Source organism: Rhinoraja longicauda, chromosome 9, assembly GCF_053455715.1.
Source record: "Rhinoraja longicauda isolate Sanriku21f chromosome 9, sRhiLon1.1, whole genome shotgun sequence".
NCBI lineage: Eukaryota > Metazoa > Chordata > Chondrichthyes > Rajiformes > Arhynchobatidae > Rhinoraja > Rhinoraja longicauda.
The window spans coordinates 41,312,971-41,332,974 of record NC_135961.1 but is presented as its reverse complement, the minus strand read 5'-3'; the positions used below and the strand labels follow the sequence as shown (position 1 = coordinate 41,332,974).

The 20,004-nt window shown below is 48.6% G+C and overlaps 1 protein-coding gene across 1 annotated transcript in view; it reads left to right on the top strand.

The window, feature by feature from the left end:
- The first annotated feature begins 11,439 nt into the window (after positions 1 to 11,439).
- The window catches only part of LOC144596671 (glycogen phosphorylase, brain form), a 65,966-nt gene continuing 57,401 nt past the window's right edge, over positions 11,440 to 20,004 (top strand). Inside the window, exon 1 of the mRNA XM_078405312.1 lies at positions 11,440 to 11,953. Within this exon, the coding sequence (XP_078261438.1) occupies positions 11,711 to 11,953 (243 nt within the window). The 5' untranslated portion in view covers positions 11,440 to 11,710. The remainder of the gene's footprint in view (positions 11,954 to 20,004) is intronic.

Genomic DNA, 20,004 nt, shown 5'->3' with positions numbered 1-20,004 from the left:
CAAAGTGCTGGAAGATCTCAGTGGGTCAGGCAGCATCTGTGGAGGGAATGGACGGACGATATCTCGGGCAGGGACCCTTCTTCAGTTCATGTCAGTTCCAAATCTATCAAGAGTGCTTTAGTATCTGAGTCAGAACTCAGAATATTCGAGTTTAACAGTTAAAGAATGAAATCCAAATTAACATTTCAGTGCAAAACTGCTGCACTATCAGACTTGGCATCTTTTGGATAAGATGTTGAACCGAAGTCCTATCTATTCTCCGTGTGAGCGTGAATGATCTGATGAATGATCTTGAAGGAGAGCAGTTCACTCATTCCATTTGTTCTGAAGGATGTTTATTCCTCCACTGACTTCCCTAAAACTATCTGGTTATTGTCTTCTTCCCTTTTGTGAGATCCTGGTGAATGCAAATTACACTGTTACAATCTCTAAATTACCACCAGAACCACATGTCACTGAAGTCGTTAAAATGCTTTCTCCACTTTCCCCCATACCTACAGCCATGACATTGTATCTCACCAGGGATCACCCAGATCTCCACCTACCTTGAAATAAAATTAGAACTAGAAGTCACTTGGACAGATACATGGATAGGAAAGGTGAAGCGAGAGATGGGCCAAACACAGGCAAATCGGACTAGCGTAGAGAGGGTATCATAGCGTATGGTCAGCATAGACGAGTCGCACCCAAGTGCCTGTTTCCGTGCTGTATGACAATGAAGTTAACTATTATAACATATACCTGTATGAGGGATAAATAGGGTGCATGCAGTCTTTTCCCCCAGAATAGCAGAATCAAGAACCAAATAGCATCGGCTTAAGGTGAGAGAGGAAAGATTTAATAGGAACCTAGGGGGAAACCTTTTCATAGGTACATGGAACAAGCTGCCATGGAGGTAGTTGAGGCAGGTACTGTAACAATCTTTAAAATAAATTTGACATGGATAGGAAAGGTTTAATGGGATATGGGTCAAACGTACACAAATGGGAATAGCTTAGATGGGGCATCTTGGTCGGTGTGGACGAGTTGGGCCCAAGGACCTGTTTCTGTGCTGTTTGACTCTGTGACCCTGGTTCTAACTGAAGGTAGTGCCAAGCGTTTATCCCACAAAATGACAAAAATAAAAATACAGTATTGTGAAATCCCTTGCAGTGTTTTGTAGCCTGCTAATGTCATGCCCCTGTGATTTTTAGCAAAATGTGTACAGTTAGCTCCTGCCTTAGGAAGCTGATTAAAATTAATTGTATTTACTCGCACAAAATTGATCCTCATTACTGATCCCTTTATGTGGTCTAAGGGAAGGATGAGCACAATTTATTTAGACGATTTCCAAGTAATAATTTAGTTATTTCCAGTTTCTGTCAGTTCGGTACAATGGAGAAGTTATCCAGCCCTTGTGGATGGGGCAGTGTAATGTCCCGTCATATCTGTTAGTCTTGTGTCATGTTCAGTGTTTAGATTCTCATTTCAGGTCCCTTGACTTCCTGCCATTGTAATTGTCAGCCTCGCCTTGATTGTTTCCACCTGTGTGCCCTTACCTCATGTATATATAGTCCACGCCTCCCTTTGTCCTGTGCTAGTTCGTATTGTGATTCATGTGCTCTGATTCATGTGCTCTCGGTCGTAGTATAGCTAGTAAGTAATTTTTGTAACTAATGTTTTTGTAGCTGAGTAAGTTTAGAGTTTTTGGTTCGAATCGCAGTGTTCTTTAATGTGAAAATTAAAGAACGCCTTTATTTTCTCCAAATTGACTCTTGTGTGTGAGTCGTGCGTTTGAGTCCAGTTCCTGTGTGCCCCAGAGCATAACAGAACGAACTGGCCATAATATGGACTCAGCCGACTCTAAGATTTGGAAATCAGCCCTTGCCAACCAGGGCACTAAGATCCAGCACCAGGAGGAGCAGCTGCGCTCAGTCAGTCACGGGGTGCGCGAGCTGAACGATAGACAAGGCGAGTTCCAGTCATCAGTGACGACCCAGATTAACCACCTCGCTGTACAACTCCATCAGGTTCTGGCTCGTCTCGACCCAACCTCGGCAGCTTCTCCACTGGCTCACGTTGAACCTTCAGCTGGCCATCCGCCTGCTGTTCCGGCCACGCCTGCGAACCCCACGCTGATTCTACGCCTGGCTTCACCAGGTAAGTTCTCTGGAGACTCGGAGAATTGTAGATCATTCCTTGTACAATGTGATCTCCACTTCAAGCATAACCCTGCACACTTCCCCTCAGACCAGGCCAGGGTAGCATTTATTGTGTCCCATTTGACGGGACGAGCCGCAGCATGGGCCACTGCGGAGTGGTCTCGGGGCTCCACAGTCTGTCAGGATCTAGACCTCTTCCAAAGAACATTTAGCAGTATTTTTGATCACACTTCCTCTGCTAAGGAAGCTTTCCGAGTCTTGCTGCAGCTAAAACAGAACACTCGCCCAGTGATAGACTATGCCATTGACTTCCGAACCCTTGCAACAGACAGTGGGTGGAATATGCCTGCACAAGTGGATGCATTCATGAATGGGTTGTCGGAGGCTATAAAGGACAGACTTTCACCTTTTGAGTTACCCAGTGATCTAGAGACATTAATTACCAGGGCTATTCGTGTCGATAACAGGATAAAGGAAAAGGAAAGACACCAGGCTGCTGATCGTCCTCCCAATCACCAGGGGCGCTCCTCCGGGTCCTTCACACTGAAGAAGTCATCGTTCCCTGTCCATCGCTGGCCGGAGAAAACAGCGTCCTCTCAGCCGTCGGAGGAACCCATGCAGCTAGGACGAACCAGGCTGACTCCGGAGCAGCGACAGCGCCGCCTGTAGGACGGAGCCTGCTTTTACTGCGGTCAACAAGGACACCGTCTGGCCGACTGCTCGGTAAAAGGGGTGGCTCACCAGTGAAAAGGAGGACACTGGTGAGCCAATTCCCCGTTTCGGACTTACCTCCTCGACCTCTGACACAGGCCACCCTCACTCTGAATCAGCAAATTGTGACTCAGGGGGTTTTGATCGACTCCGGAGCCGACGAGAGTCTCATGGACTGGACTCTAGCTCGATCGTGTAAGGTTAAATCTGTGCCTTTGTTGCAACCTATTGTGGCGAGCGCTTTAGATGGACGTCAGTTGTTTGAGATAACTCATCGTACAGAACCTGTCAAAGTCATGTTCAATGCTAACCATGTGGAGATAATGTCTTTTCACTTGTTTGACTCAGCTCAACATCCCTTGGTCTTTAGTTTCCCTTGGCTGCAGAAACACAATCCTCAGATTGATTGGCGATCTGGTAAGATCAGACGATGGGGGGATGAGTGCACACAATCATGTCTTGTTGAACCAGTGAACAAAGGGGTGAGTTACGGGAAGATCGGGGCGGTTTTGGGAATAAATGTTCTTAAATCTGAAGAAATAAAGATTTCTAATGATGATGATGACTATCCCGATCTGTCGAAGGTTCCACCATGTTACCATGAACTGAAGGAGGTGTTCAACAAGTCCAGGGCCACCACCCTACCTCCTCATCGACCTTTCGACTGCGCTATCAACCTGCTGCCGGGGGCCCCTATTCCCAAGGGGCGACTGTACTCCATATCCGGCCCCGAGAGGAAGGCGATGGATGAGTACATTGAGTCCTCCCTGAGGACGGGCATTATTCGCCCGTCCTCCTCGGCAGCAGGTGCGGGGTTTTTCTTTGTGGGCAAGAAAGATGGGTCACTTCGTCCCTGCATAGATTACAGCTTCCTAAACGAGATTACGATCAAGAATCGTTACCCACTTCCTTTGATGTCTTCTGCTTTTGAACTGTTGCACAAAGCCAAAGTATTCACTAAACTAGACTTAAGGAATGCATACCATCTAGTGAGAATCAGAGAGGGGGATGAGTGGAAAACTGGGTTTAACACCCCTAACGGGCACTACGAGTATTTGGTGATGCCGTTCGGGTTAACCAATGCCCCCGCAGTCTTCCAAGCTTTTATGAACGAGGTCCTCAGGGAATTTCTCAATGAGTGTGTTTTTGTCTACCTTGATGACATTCTTATCTTCTCTCCAGACATACAGTCTCATGAGCGTCATGTCAAGTGTGTGTTGCAGAAGCTCTTAGCTAACCGTCTGTATGTGAAGGCCGAGAAGTGCGACTTCCACGCAGACACAATGTCCTTTCTGGGCTACATTATATCGGCCGACCACATCCAGATGGACCCTGGTAAGGTCAGTGCGGTGGCCAATTGGCCCACCCCCACTAACAGAAAGAAGGTGCAACAGTTTCTTGGATTTGCAAACTTTTACAGACGTTTTATTAGAGACTTCAGTGCTGTTGCTGCACCTCTGCACTCTTTCACGTCTTCCAAGACCCAGTTCCAGTGGAATCCTCAGGCCGAAGCCACCTTCCAGCGCCTCAAAACATTGTTCACCAACGCTCCTGTTCTGACCATCCCAGATCCCCAGAGACAGTTCATTGTGGAGGTGGATGCCTCCAACGAGGGGATTGGGGCGGTACTTTCCCAGAGAGCGGAGAAGGACAACCGGATTCATCCCTGCGCCTACCTGTCACGTAAGTTGACCCCCGCAGAAAAAAATTACGATGTCGGAAACAAAGAACTGCTGGCGGTCAGAGCCGCATTGGGGGAGTGGAGGCACTGGCTGGAGGGGGCCAAGCAGCCTTTTCTGGTATGGACGGATCACAAGAACCTGGAATACATCCGTAAAGCCAAGAGACTCAACTCACGTCAGGCCAGATGGACTCTGTTTTTTAGTAGGTTCAACTTTTCTCTGTCTTACAGGCCCGGTTCCCAGAACACAAAACCAGACGCCCTGTCCCGACTTTATGACCCTGAACCTGATACCAGAGAACCCGAACCCATCCTGCCACTTAACAGTGTGGTAGGAGCGGTGTCTTGGCAGATCGAAACAGATGTGAAGCAGGCTAATGATGAGACTGCAGCACCGAGTGGCTGTCCTACTAACTGTTTGTTTGTTCCTGTGACATTGCGCCCCCAGGTAATCCACTGGGCTCACACGTCCCTGCTCACATGCCATCCAGGTGCCAAGAGAACTGTTTTTGTGGTTAAACAGCGTTTTTGGTGGCCTTCACTTGAGAAGGATGTAGCTGAATATGTGGCCGCCTGCCCTGTCTGTGCAAGGAGCAAGCCCTCCAGACAAGCCCAAGCGGGCCTGCTGCACCCACTTTCAGTCCCTCAGAGGCCCTGGTCCATTGACTTTGTTACTGGGTTGCCGGCCTCCAAAGGTAACACAACTGTCCTGACGGTGGTAGACCGATTTTCAAAGATGGTACATTTTATCGCTGTGGCCAAGCTCCCCTCTGCCAAAGAGACAGCAGAGGTAATGATGTCTCACGTTTTCCGTATCCATGGTTTCCCTACAGACATTGTCTCGGACCGAGGTCCTCAGTTTGTGTCCAAGTTTTGGAGTGAGTTTTGTTCCCTCATAGGTGCCACCGTCAGCCTGTCTTCTGGTTACCATCCGCAATCCAATGGCCAGACTGAGCGGATGAACCAGGAGCTCGAGACCTGCTTGCGCTGTCTGATCGTGCAGAACCAGACCACCTGGAGCGACCATCTCATCTGGGTCGAGTACGCACGCAACACGCTTCCTACGGCTGCCACGGGACTCACACCCTTCCAGTGTGCCTACGGCTACCAGCCCCCCTTGTTCTCGGCTTATGAGGGTGAGGTGACGGTGCCTTCTGCCCACGCCATGATCCGACGCTGTCGCCGAATCTGGGACAGAGCTCGGAGGGTTCTACTCCGGGGTCAGTCCCGGATGAAAGCGGCAGCCGACCGCCACCGCAGATCCGCTCCGCATTATCGCCCAGGCCAGAAGGTATGGCTGTCTACAAAGGACTTGCCACTTCACGTCCACGCCAGAAAGCTGGCTCCAAGGTTTGTGGGTCCATTTCCCATTTTGAAAGTCATTAACCCTGTTTCGGTCCGTCTACAACTCCCCAGGTCATTAAGGGTTCACCCTACATTCCACGTCAGCAAAATAAAACCGGTCAAGGAAAGTGCACTCGTGCCCGCCTCCAAGCCCCCTCCACCCCCCCCCCCCGGCTCGTCGACGGTGGTCCGGTCTACACAGTTAAGGCACTTCTTGCAGTCCGCAAGAGAGGTCGCGGTCGCCAGTTTCTGGTCGACTGGGAAGACTACGGTCCTGAGGAGAGGTGCTGGATTCCTGCCAGCTTCATTTTGGACAAAACTTTGATCAAGGACTTTGACAAGATTCATCCTGACCAGCCTGGACCGTCAGGAGTCGGTCCTAAAGGGGGGGGTACTGTAATGTCCCGTCATATCTGTTAGTCTTGTGTCATGTTCTGTGTTTAGATTCTCATTTCAGGTCCCTTGACTTCCTGCCATTGTAATTGTCAGCCTCGCCTTGATTGTTTCCACCTGTGTGCCCTTACCTCATGTATATATAGTCCACGCCTCCCATTGTCCTGTGCCAGTTCGTATTGTGATTCATGTGCTCTGATTCATGTGCTCTCGGTCGTAGTATAGCTAGTAAGTAATTTTTGTAACTAATGTTTTTGTAGCTGAGTAAGTTTAGAGTTTTTGGTTCGAATCGCAGTGTTCTTTAATGTGAAAATTAAAGAACGCCTTTATTTTCTCCAAATTGACTCTTGTGTGTGAGTCGTGCGTTTGAGTCCAGTTCCTGTGTGCCCCAGAGCATAACAGGCAGAGGTTAGTAGATAATAGAATTGACAAATAGTGGTGCAGATCAACCTAATTGAGGGGTACAAGATCATGAGGGGCATGGATAAAGTGAATGCTCACAGTCTTTAGGGTTTAGACAGCTTATAGGTGAAAGCAGGCAAATGGAACAATATAGGCAGGCAATATAGATGAGAGCCTCGTCCATAATTCCATTATAGATGAGGCTCTCACTAGGGTCTCCTCAATATCCCACAGCTCCGCTCTTGCTCCCCCTCCCCCTATTCTTAACGATTGAGTCCCCCTTGTCCTCACCTTCCACCCTATCAGCCGTCGCATACAACAAATTATTCGCCAACATTTCTGCTACCTCCAACGTGATCCCACCACTGGTCACATCTTCCCATCTCCACCCCTTTCTTCTTTCCCCAGAGACCATTCCCTCCGAATCTCCCTGGACCACCCGTCCCTTCCCACCCAAACCACCCCCCTCCTCAGGTACTTTCCCCTGTAACTGCAGGAGATGCAAACCTGTCCCTTTACCTCCCCCCTCGACTCCATCCAAAGACCCAAACAGTCTTTCCAGGTGAGGCAGAGGTTCACCTGCACGTCTTCCAACCTCATTCATTGTATCTGCTGTTCCAGATGTCAACTTCTCTACATCGGCGAGACCAAGCGCAGGCTCAGCGATCGTTTCGCCGAACACCTCCGCTCAGTCCGTCTCAACCAACCTGATTTCCCGGTGGCTCAGCACTTCAACTCCCCCTCCCATTCCCAATCTGACCTTTCTGTCCTGGGCCTCCTCCATTTTCAGAGTGAAGCCCAGCGCAAATTGGAGGAACAACACCTCATATTTCGCTTGGGCAGTTTGCACCCCAGCGGTATGAACATTGACTTCTCCCACTTCAGATAGTCCCTGCTTCCCCTCTCTATCCCTTCCCCCTTCCCAGTTCTCCCACTAATCTTCTTGTCTCCAACTACATCCTATCTTTGTTCCGCCCCCTTCCCCGACATCAGTCTGAAGAAGGGTCTCGACCCAAAAACGTCACCCATTCCTTCTCTTCTGATATGCTGCCTGACCCGCTGAGTTACACCAGCATTTTGTGTCTACCAGCAGGCAAATGGGACTAGCCGAGTATGCTAACTTGAAGGGTAGGTACAAGATGGGCCGATGGGTCGGGTTCCATGCCATACAGCTCTATGACTTTATTGTTCTTGCATGTCGTTAGTGCACTGAAAAGAAGTTTGCATTGATGTGGCAGGTCCCACATCCACTGAAATGTCCCCACTGTTAAAATGTGATATCTCTATCTCCTTCAACAGTGTTCAACCTCAGTGCTGCAGCCAGCAGCGTTACTGGCATTCCCGACAACTGCTCTATCAGCTGCTTCATCTACTGACCCTACCAGCATCAGTGTTGTCCAAATCATTGATCCCACTCATTGCCTGTTGAGCATTCAGATAGCAAAGGTTACATTTTCTAATCAATACAACAGAATATATAACTGGCATCATCATTGTTCAGTGACCATTTTACTATATGCACAGCACATGCACGTGAACATTTTTTTGCCAGAATGAGGCCACATGCAAACTGGAGGAACAGCACCTCGTATTCTGCTTGGGTAGCTCAGTATGAACAACGCAACAGTATGAACATTGAATTTTCCAATTTTAGGCAACTACTCCACCCTTCCTGGCTCTGGCTTCACATTTCACACCTCTTCTATCCTTATCTTCTTCCGTCACCCTTTTTGTCTTTTCATCTCTGGTGTTTGGGCAACCATTTGCCAATCAAACCCCCCTCACCGGTACCACTTGCTCACCTTTGTCCCATCCCCACCTCTTTCTTCCTTCAATTACAATCGGTCTAAACAAGGATCACAACCCAAAACATCACCTATCCATGTTTTCCAGAGATGCTGCCTGACCCACTGAATTACTCCGATATTGTCTTTTTTTTTGTAAATCAGCGTCTGCAGTTCCTAGTTGTTTAATTTATAGTTATTAATTGATTGTATTTTTGATCATTGTGCATGTATTTGTATGTTATTTCATTAATGGGCTTGTTAAGCTTGTTGTGTTGCCAGTACATATGACAATTAAAGATTATTAACAGCTCTTAACTCTTGAACAGAGTATGAAGGCCCCGACCCAAAACGTCACCTATCCATGTTCTGCAGAGATGCTGCCTGAGCTACTGAGTTGCTCCAACAAATCGGAGGGGTTTTTTTGTAAACCAGCAACTACAGTTCCTTGTTTCTCCAACTTAACTCTTGACTTTATGACTCTAAAGTCAAAAGTCATATTATCTTAATGACTTTAAACTGGCTATCTTGTTTTCAACATTACAACAGCAATCACAGACGTACATAATCGTATGCAAAGCTGTTTGGGCCAGAGGTCATAAAATGTGCCTTACAATACCAATCTCTCTTTAAACTGCCCATTGGTGCAGTGACTAATTTCAGCATAATGTTGATTAATGGCATTTGAAATCAGACCAGATGAGGTGCAATGTAGCCAACATAATCAAAGACTTGTCTCACCCCGGCCATTCCTCCTTCTCCCTACTCCAGTCCAGCAGAAGGTGCAGAAGCTTGAAACTGCCACCAACAGACAGCTTCTTCCCCTCTGTTATCAGGCTTCTGAAAGGTCCTTCCATAAGCTAGGATACTGTCCAATTCACCTCTACCCCATTGTGGGCATTGGACTTTGTCCATGGAACTGATGAGTTACTGTATTCTGAGAACTGTATTCTGCAAGCTGTATCTTCCCTTTGCTCTACCCATTTTACTCGAGTTTAACTTGATTGTATTTATGTATAGTATTATCTGATCTGTTTGGATAGCATGCAAAACAAAATGTTTCACTGTACCTCAGTACACGTGATAATAATAAACCTCAACTTCTCAATTAAAAGTGAATGCTTCAAAAAGTATATTTAAAACTGGAGTGGAATTATATTCCTGAAGCAGTGTTTACGTTAGCTTTAAGGCCTTACTGGTGACTCAAACATGATTAAAGTGACCATTTTCTCCAGAGATGCTGCCTGACTCGCTGAGTTACTCCAGCATTTTGTGTCTATCTTCATGATTAAGTGACAAATGTTTTAGCGTTAAAATATATTAAAAAGAGTTCCATGTTTAGAGGGAGCCATTCAAAGGGGATGGATCCAATCAGACATGGGCTTACTCACGTGTGTCCCTAGGCACTAGAGCAATGTAGTCGTTGGTATGGTCGACCTCTCTCTCCCCCTCCCTCCCTCCCATTCTCTCTCCCTCCACATACCTACTCCCTCTCTCACACCTCTCTCACTCCCTCCACCTCCCTCTTCCTACCTCCCATCCCTCTCTTCCACTCCCTCCCTCCCTCCCTCCCTCCCACTCCCTACTTCCCACTCTTCCTCCCATCTTCCTTCTCGCTCTCCCCTCCTTCCACTCACTCTCTCTCTCTACACCTCCCTACTTCCCACTCTCTGCCTCACTCCCACTCACTCTCCCTACCCCTCCCTACATCCCACTCACACTCTTTACCCCTCCATACTTCCCCCTCGCACCCCCCCGTCCCACCCACTCTCCCCTACGTCCCACTCTCCCCTCCCTCCATTCCACCCATTCCCCCTCCCTCTCTCGCCTCCCTCTCTATCCTCCCACTCTCCATCCCACTCCCTTTCTTTCCTTCCACCACTCTCCCCTCCCTCTCACTCTCTCCCCTCCCTCACACTCTCTCCCTTCTCTCCCTCTCCCTTCCACTCTCTCTTCCCTCCACACTCTCTCTCCCTCCATCCCACTATTTCTCTATCTCTCCCCTCCCACCACTCTCTCTCCAACCCACTATTTCTCTCCCTCCCTTTCTCCCTTCACACCCTCTCCCTCTCTCTCCCGATCTCCCTGTCCCTCCCACTCGCTCTCCCTCCCCACAATCTCTCCCTCACTCTTTCTTCCTCCCCCACTCTTTCTCTCCCACTCTCTTTTCCCCCTCCCACATTCTCCCCTCCCACTATCTCTATCCTCTCTCTCTCCCCCCCCCCCACTCTCTCCCCCCCCCACTCTCTCCCCCCCCCACTCTCTCCCCCCCCACTCTCTCCCCCCCACTCTCTCCCCCCCCACTCTCTCCCCCCCCCACTCTCCCCCCCCACTCTCTCCCCCTCCCACACTCTCTCCCCCCTCCCACACTATCTTTCTCCTCCCACTCTCATTCTCACCTCTCTCTCTCTCTCTCTCTCTCTCTCTCTCTCGCTCTCTCCCCTCCCACACTCTCTCTCTCCTCCCCCACTCTCTCCCCCTCCCTCTCCCTCCCCTCCCTCTCCCTCCCCTCCCACTCTCTCTCTCCTCTCTCTCTCCTCCCACACACTCTCCTCCCACACTCTCCCCTCTCTCTCTGTCTCTCTCCTCCCACTCTCTTTCTCCTCCCACTCTCTCTCCTCTCACTCTATCCTCCCACACCCTCTCTCCCCTCCCCCCTCTCTCTCCCCTCCCACACTCTCTCCTCTCTCTCCCCTCCCACACTCTCTCCTCTCTCTCTCCCCTCCCCCCTCTCTCTCTCTCCCCTCCACCTCTCTCCTCCCACTCTCTCTCTCTCTCTCCTCCCTCTCTCTCTCTCTCTCTCCTCCCTCTCTCTCTCTCCTCCCTCTCTCTCTCTCTCTCCTCCCTCTCTCTCCTCCCTCTCCCTCCCTCTCTCTCCTCCCTCTCTCTCCCTCCCTCTCTCTCTCTCTCTCTCTCTCCTCCCTCTCTCTCTCTCTCCTCTCTCTCTCTCTCTCTCTCTCTCTCTCCTCCCTCTCTTTCTCCTCCCTCTCTTTCTCCTCCCCCTCTGTCTCTCTCCTCCCTCTCTCTCTCTCCCCTCCCACCCTGTGTCCATGTCCAATGATCTGGGCGCACTGTCCGCCGGGCAGCAGGAAGAGTGAGCGGCAGACAGCGGGCTCTCAGAGCGACCAGCGCCGGACCGCATCGCCCACCCACCCAGCGCCCACCCAGCGCCCAGCACCCTGCACCCACCCTGCACCCACAGCCTCTCCCTGCACCCACCCTGCACCCACAGACCCAGCACCCAGAGGTGCATCATGGCCGCGCCACTGACGGACTTCGATAAACGGAAGCAAATCAGCGTCCGGGGGATCGCGGAGCTGGGGGATGTGGTGGAGCTGAAGAAGAGCTTCAACAGGCATCTGCACTTCACCCTGGTCAAGGACAGGAACGTCGCCACCCCCCGGGATTACTACTTCGCCCTCGCCCACACTATCCGCGACCACCTGGTCGGCCGCTGGATCCGCACACAGCAGTATTACTATGAGAAAGACCCCAAGGTGAGGGAGTCAACACCTACCAACCCTTACTCCCTCTCTCCCTCCCTTCCCCTCCCTCCCTCTCTCTCTCCCTCCCTTCCCCTCCCTCCCTCTCTCTCTCCCTCCCTCCCTCCCTTTCTCCCTTTCTCCCTTCCTCCCTCCCTCTCTCTTCCCCTCCCTGGTCATCTGACCATCCGTAATCCCTCCTCCCACTCCTCCTTCCCCCCACTCTTCCTTCCCACCATCTCCTCCCCCCCCCCCCCCCCCATCTCCCCTCCTCTCTCCTCCTCCTCCCCCCCCCCTCCTCCTCCCCCCTCTCCTCCTCCCCCCTTCTCCTCCTCCTCCCCCCTCTCCTCCTCCTCCCCCCCTCTCCTCCTCCTCCTCCCCCCCTCTCCTCCTCCTCCCCCCCTCTCCTCCTCCTCCTCCCCCCCTCTCCTCCTCCTCCTCCTCCTCCTCCTCCTCCTCCCCCCTCTCCTCCTCCTCCCCCCCTCTCCTCCTCCTCCTCCCCCCCTCTCCTCCTCCTCCCCCCCTCTCCTCCTCCTCCTCCCCCCCTTTCCTCCTCCTCCCCCCCTTTTGCATTCTAAATTTTTCGTTTTGCACCCGAACTTGTTCTAATTTCACTCAAATTTGAAACCCCGCTGTCTGGTGTACTTTGTTTATCACGTTAATGGAGCGTTCTGCAGTAAACCTGTATTTAGAAGAGTAACCCCTCCCCCACGGCACAGATTACATCCATCGCACCGGACTTTATTGCATTTAAAATGAAACGCTATTTATAATAATAATATGCAAAACTCTTAATGCATTCGAAGTTTGTCTCTACATTCAATGTAGAAACATAAAACTGCAGATGCTGGTTAAAACCAAGGATAGACACAGAGTTCTGGAGTAACTCAGCGGGTCAGGCAGGCAGCATCTCTGGGGGTGGGGGGAGAGGGATGGGTGACGTTCTGGTCAGAACCCTTCTTCAGACCTACATTCAGTAGTGCCCTTTTATATCCAATAGTGAGCAGCTCCCTTTTTACATGTGATCTTTGCCACTCTAGATCTTTGAAGTGATAGCCCTGCCCATGTTTGAGGTGGCCCCACCAAACTCGGTCCAGTCACCCTGCACCTTTCCCCTCCTATGTACACTTATCTCCCATCCCTAATTCCCTTTCCTCACCAATTCCAACCTCTCCTATCCTTATCTTCTATCTCACACTTTTTATTTTTTCATCTCTGGCCTTTCTCCAATCATCTGTCAATTAAACCCCCCTCACCTGTATCCACCTATCACTCCCTCAGCTTTGTCCTGCCCCCCCCCCCTCCCCCCCATCTCCCTTCCAGCTTTCTTTCCCCTACTGCAGTCAGTCTGAAGAAAGGTCCCGACCCGAAAGGCCGCATATCCACGTTGTTCAGAGATGCTGCCTGATCTGCTGAGTTACTCCAACAGTCTTTGTTTTGTTGTGTCTGCAATATTCTACCAGCCTTTGTCTCACCCTTTCTGCCCGCTTCTCTGCTGGCTGCCCAAGTCCCCTCTACACTGTCCTAATGTGAAATGTCAACCACTCCTTTGCCCCCATAGATGTTGCTTGACCTACTGAGTTCTTCCAGCAATTTATTTTTTGATCTAACAGATCTTACCCCAAAACTCACTGTATGTGAGATTTAGTTCAGCTTTATTGCAGAGACCAGAAATGATTGAGCACATGACAGACACGTTTGTGCTTTACTGTATTCATCTTACGTCCCTCATCCATGAATTATTTAGCTAAGCCTTGCTGTAGATTGTGGGTCCACAGTTACATAAACTCCACCTATGCACTAAATGATCGGCCTCACCCTGTACATGTTTTGAAACGATAATTAAAGAGCTGGGAGCTGACTCCAGCTTTGCAAGCTGCAAAACATAACACTTGATTTTCTTTTTATTGCCTCGAAAACATTTGTCACTTTAGTCAAGTTCTGTGTCACAAGTGCAGCTAATGTAGACACTTCTTCAGGAATATGATTCATCTCCTGTCTTAAATACAGTTTTTGAAGCTTTCACTTTTAAATCTGACCATCTACATTATCTGTATTATTCAACGCAGAGCTGTTGGAATGATAACACATTTAGGAAGATACTGATTTTTGAAGGTCAGAAACTGAATTAGATCTGGTTAAAGGGAACGTCTCAGCTAAGCGATGACTTCATTGCATTTGATCTAGTCTGACCTCAAATGCCATTAATCAACATTATGGTGAAATTAGTCTCGGTGCTACTTGACAGTGACAGGGGAGGGTCACTTTAAAGAGAGAAACGTATTTGCAATGCATGTTTCAGGACCTCTGGCCCAGCTTTGCGTACAATGAAGTGCACGTGTGGTTGCTGTTGTAATGGTGAAAACAAGATAGACACAAAAAGCTGGAGTAACTCAGCCGGACAGGCAGCATCTCTGGAGAGAAGGAATGGGTGATGTTTCAGGTCGAGACCCTTCTTCAGACAAGATAACCTATTTAAGTTCATAAGTGATAGGAGAACCAAGAAAACAAGATAACCTATTTAAAGTCAATAAGGTCCGTGGGCACGCCAATGACCCAAAAGGTTTCTGCTTGTGTTAGTGGGAAGAACACTAAAGAACTCCTGTTATAATGCCAGCAATCTAGGAAGGCAGATAATCTTTTGTTCAGAACATTACAATTGGCAAAGAGATAGTCGGTGGAAACCAAAGGAGCTGCAGGTGCTGAAATCTTGAGCAAACGATTTTACTCAAGTGCTGGAGGAACTCAGTAGTTTCAGACTGTGGAGGTAATGGACAGGCGGTGTTTTGTGCCAGGACTCTTCTTCAGACTGGCAGTATGAAGAAGGGTCGAGACCCGAAACATTGCCTGTCCATTCCCTGCACAGCTGCTCCCTGACCTGCTGAGTTCCTCCAGCAGATTTGTGTTTGTTTGTTCACCCCAAAGTGCTGGACTGTGGTCGGGCAGCATCTGTAGTGAGACACGGATAGGTGGCGTTGTTGGCACGAAAGCCGGTGAGTGGAACGTCGTAGCTGACACAAGATAAAGGAAGACTTGGAAACCCCAGGCAGCTCTTCTCAGCGCTGCAGTATTGAGCAGTGGTCATGACGGGTATGTGGAGTGGGATTTTCAACCCATAGTTCCAGTCCCAGTGGAGAGGGTGCTACCAGTGCCCTCGGGCACTGTGCTCAGCTGAATTACGTGTTTCCTTTTATTCCATGAAGCTGTTACAAAACCAGCTTTCTCGGAACATTTCCACATGTACTGAGAGATCTATTAAAGGAGGAACTAAATGGTGGGTTTGGCCGCTTACCGAATCTGCAGAATTGAGAACCGGCCCTTGTTTCTACAGCTCAGCATCAATTGCCATAGAATGCTGTGGTAGCCAAGTCAATAGATAGTTTTAAGGCAGAGATTAGTATGAATGTGTAAGGGGCTATGGGGAGAAGACAGGAAAATGGGGTTAAGAGAGGAAGATAGATCAGTTATGGTTGAATGGCGGTGTAGACTTGATCAAGTGTAGACTTGATGAGCCGAATGGCCCAATTCTGCTCATCACTTATGAACTTATGTGGACTGCCTGTATGTAGCAATAAGGTTAATCTTTGGGAAAACAAGGCACCAACTAGAGAGCGGTCCTGACCTCACTGGAGACCTTTGGACTATCTTTACTCAGACTTTACTGGACTTTATCATGCACTAAACGTATTTCCCTTTATCCTTTATCTGTACACTGTGGACAGCTTGATCGTAATCATTGAAAGTCTGACTGGATAGCACGCAACAAAAAAGCTTCTCACTGTACCACTGTACATGTGACAATAAACTAAACTAAACTAAACTAAACAGATGCTGGTTTACAAAAAAAGACACGAGTTGCTGGAGTAACTCAGCGGGTCAGGCAGCATCTCTGGAGATCATCAGTAGGTGATATTTTGGGTCGGGACTTCTTCCGATTCTGGTCTAGCGATGCTTTAATGTTGTACGATGTAATGACACCATGTGGAGGTTAAAATGTGACGGTGTTTGGGCACGAGTCTAAAATGTTGCAATGATTTTTTAAATCCCGATGTAAGAGGGAACAGCTCGAATGAATAACTGTGTGCTAACCAGCACACGGTCATGCAGCACCCACCTTGAATATGGCAAAGCCATGTGGTCTCTCCTGCGATCTGTCATAGAGCCATACAGCACAGAAACAGGCCCTTCGGCCCAACATCCATGCCAACCAAGAGCCTCATTGACGCTAGTCCCATTTGGCCCATATCCCTCTAAACCTTTCCTATCCATGAACGCCCAAATGTCTTTTAAATATTCACTGTCATGAGCCCAAGGTTGATTGGTGACAAGGTTGGCACAGGCTGTTTAGCTGGGGAAAAGTAATATAAGCGTAACAGCTCTTTGCAGTTGGACACTTGGAGAGCATTCATGTGGTCTGTTCTAAAGATATGTTCATGGGTTCAGCAGGGAACAGCTGGTAAATTCTTTCTATAGCACTGAATAGTCCTCATTGCTAAATGATGTGAACAAAGTAAAAACAATAGTGCTGGAGGAACTGCAGGCATCTTTTTTGGAGGGAAATGGCCAGACAATGGTTCGTGTCGGGACCCTTCTTCAGACAGATGTTGCCTGACCCGCTGAGTGCCTCCAGCGCTTTTATGTTTTGCTCAAGATTCCAGTGTCTGCAGTTCAAAGTATTAGTGAATTCAAAGTATTAGTGGAAGTGAGAAATGTAATTTAATTTTAGTTTAGAGTTACAGCGCGGAAACAGTCCCTTTGGCCCACCGAGTCCGCACCGACCAGCGATCCCCGCACATTAACACTAACCTACACATACTCAGCAATTTCATCAAATCTTCTCTGCACTGAGTCACGTAAAAACCCAGCTAATTCCAGTCACTTCCCCGAATGGTGCTTTATTGTAGAGCTTGAAAACATAGTTTTGACAGTGTGCAGACTTTGGGGAGAGATCTCAGCTAGCCCGTGGGCCCCAGTTGCCACTAAGTTACCCAAACTCTGTTAGCTGTAATCCAATTGCTAACCATTTTAACTCCCCTTCTCATTTCCCAATCTGACCTTTCTAACCTGGGCCTCCTTCATTGCCAGAGTGAGGCTACACACAAACTGGAGGAACAGCACTTCATGTTCTGCTTGGGTAGCTTACAGACCAGCAGTATGAATGTTGAACTCTCCAATTTTAGCTAACTTCTACAAATACCTCCCACCTCCAACCTATTCCGTTCCCTTTTTTATTTCCCTTTTCCCTGTGCCCCATCTGGAAGTGCACCTATTTCTCCTTTTTCTCCCCCACCCCCACCCTCTTGTCCCCTTCCATCTTTATTCCTTCATCTGGCTTTAAATTTCACGGTCATTCTATCCTTATCTCCGCATCGCGCGTCTTTCACCTTTGGCTTTTATCCAACCATCTGCCAATCAAACATCCACTCACCTGTGTTCACCTATCACTTGCCAGGCTTTGTCCTGCCCCTCCTTCCAGCTTTCTCCACCCCCCCCCCCCCCCCCCCACACACACACAAAAATCAGTCTGAAGAAGGGTCTCTGACCTGAACCGTCACCTATCAAGGAACATAATTCCTGAGACAAAGTGTTGGAGTAACTCAGTTGGCCAGGCAGCATCTCTGGAGAACATGGAAAGGTGACCTTATGGATCAAGACCCTTCTTCAGACTATCGTGCGAACATGCAAACTCTTCTAACCTTCTTCCCCCCCCCCCCCCCCCCCCCCCCCCCAAGGCTGCAGCCAGTCTGAAGGAGTTGTCCCGACCCGAAATGAGGTCATGAAGCTGGAAAGAGCGCAGAGAAGATTTACAAGGGTGTTGCCAGGATTGGAGGGCGTGAACCATAGGGAGAGGTTGGACAAGCTAGGACTTTATTCCTTGGAGCGCAGGATGATGAGGGGTGATCTTATATGGTGTATAAGACCATGAGAGAATTAGAGAGGGTAAATGCACAGAACCCCCCCCCCCCATGCCCTCTCTCTGTCTGTAAGTTTAAGAAACTGCAGACAGGTTTGGTACTTGTAGCGTCGACTTTTAGTCACTTGGAATACACTGCCTAAAGGGTGGTGGAAATAACTTTAGTAGTAGTGGAAATAGTAAAGAGAATTAGATAATCACTTTAAATTAAAAATAGGGATTTTTAATTAAACCAACAGGTGAGTGAGGTGGATACCAACCCCAATGGGTTGGAATTGTGTGATTGGCATGGTTACAAGACATTTGGACAGATACATGGATAGGAAGGGTTTAGAAGACGATGGAGGAAATGCAGGCAAATGGGACTTGGTTTAGGTTTATTATTGTCACATGTACCGAGGTATGGTGAAAGGCTTTGTTTTGCCTGCTCTCAAATAGATCACATAATATTGTACATAAATACAATCAAGTCAAACTCTAGTAGAATAGGTAGAGCAAAGGAGAAGATAGAGTGCAGAATATAATTCTCAGCATTGTAGCGCATCAGTTCCAAAGTCCAATGTCCACAATGGGGTGGCGGTGAATTGGACAGTACCCTAGCTTATGAAAGGACTGTTCAGAAGCTTGAAAACAGTGGGGACGAAGCTGTTCCTAAGTCTGGAGGTGCACGTTTTCAAGCTTATGTACCTTCTGCCACATGGGAGCAGAGAGAAGACGGAATGACTGGGGTGGGAAAGTCTTTGATTATGTTGGCTGCTTTCTCGAGGTAGCGTGAAGCGTAGATGGAGTCAATGGTGGGGAGTCTGGTTTGTGCGATGGACTGGGCTACATCTACAACTCTCTGCAATTTCTTGCGTTCTTGGGCAAAGCTGATCCCAACCAAGCTGTGATGCAACACGGCAGTATGCTTTCTGTGATGCGTTGGTAGTAGTTTGTAAGAGTCACTGGAGACCTGGGGAAGTAGAGGCAGAAGTAGGTCAGGCTGGCCCAGTAGGCTAACTTGGTTTGTATTGACAAGGTGGGCCAAACAGCCTGTTTCTACAGCATGACTCTAAAGCCTCTTTCTATGCTGAAGGTGATTAAGAGGGCATTGCTAAAGATAGAAAGGTCTCCTGACACATATGGGATGGATCCCAGATGACAAGGCCAGTAATATGGTCACAATCTCTGTCCTCTTCTGATGTGAGCTGGTTCTAGACAGTTGCTCAGTCACTGAGAACGCAGGGTGATAAATGAAAGCCAACACTGATAGAGTAATGAAAAATCTTGTCTAATATGATTTCAGTTCTTCAACTGAGCAATGAAGAAGGTTAATAGAGCAATTGATGTTTGCATGGATGTTCAAAACATGTTTGATTTTGGAAAAAAGCACCGTAATAGACTTTGTAACAAGGCCGTGACATTAAAGATGGAGACACAAGAAACAGAACATGCTGGAATCTTGTGCCAAAAGTAAAGTGCTGGAGGAATTCAGTGGGTCAGGTAGTATCTGTGGAGGAAATGGACAGGTGATGTTTTGGGACAGGACCCTTCTTCAGACTGATGGAGTAGGGGGGGAGAAAGTTGGGAAAGAGATGTGGCAGTGGGGCAATGCCTGGCACGTGATAAGTAGATACAGGTGAGTCCCAGCTTCCCCTCACACTCACAGGCAGGATTGCTCTGGCTGATCCATTGCTTCTGCCTGTTCCTGCCCCACGAAACTCAAACCCAAATACTTTGATTCTATCTCATCCTCCCTTGTCCAGTCCCCCCAACCTACATCCAACACGGTTCACACACTCTTCAACGTCAGCCTGAAGAAGGGTCCCGACCTGAAACATCACCTCCATAGAGGCTGCCTGACCCACTAGGTACTTGTGAAAGGCTGTGCTTTGAAACTGGTGCTATTACCACTTAAGTTTAGATCAGTTTATTATTGTCATGTGTACCAAGGTACAGTGAAAAGCTTTTGTTTGCGTGCTATGCAGTCAAAGAAACGACTACACATGATTACAGTCAAGTCGTCCATAGTGCATGGATAAAGGGTACAACACTTAGTGTAACAATATAACATTGAAGTCCGAGAATGTCCAATTAAAGATAGTTGAAAGGTCTTCAATGAGGTAGATGGCGGTCAGGACCTCTCTCTAGCTGATGAGAAGACCATTCAGTT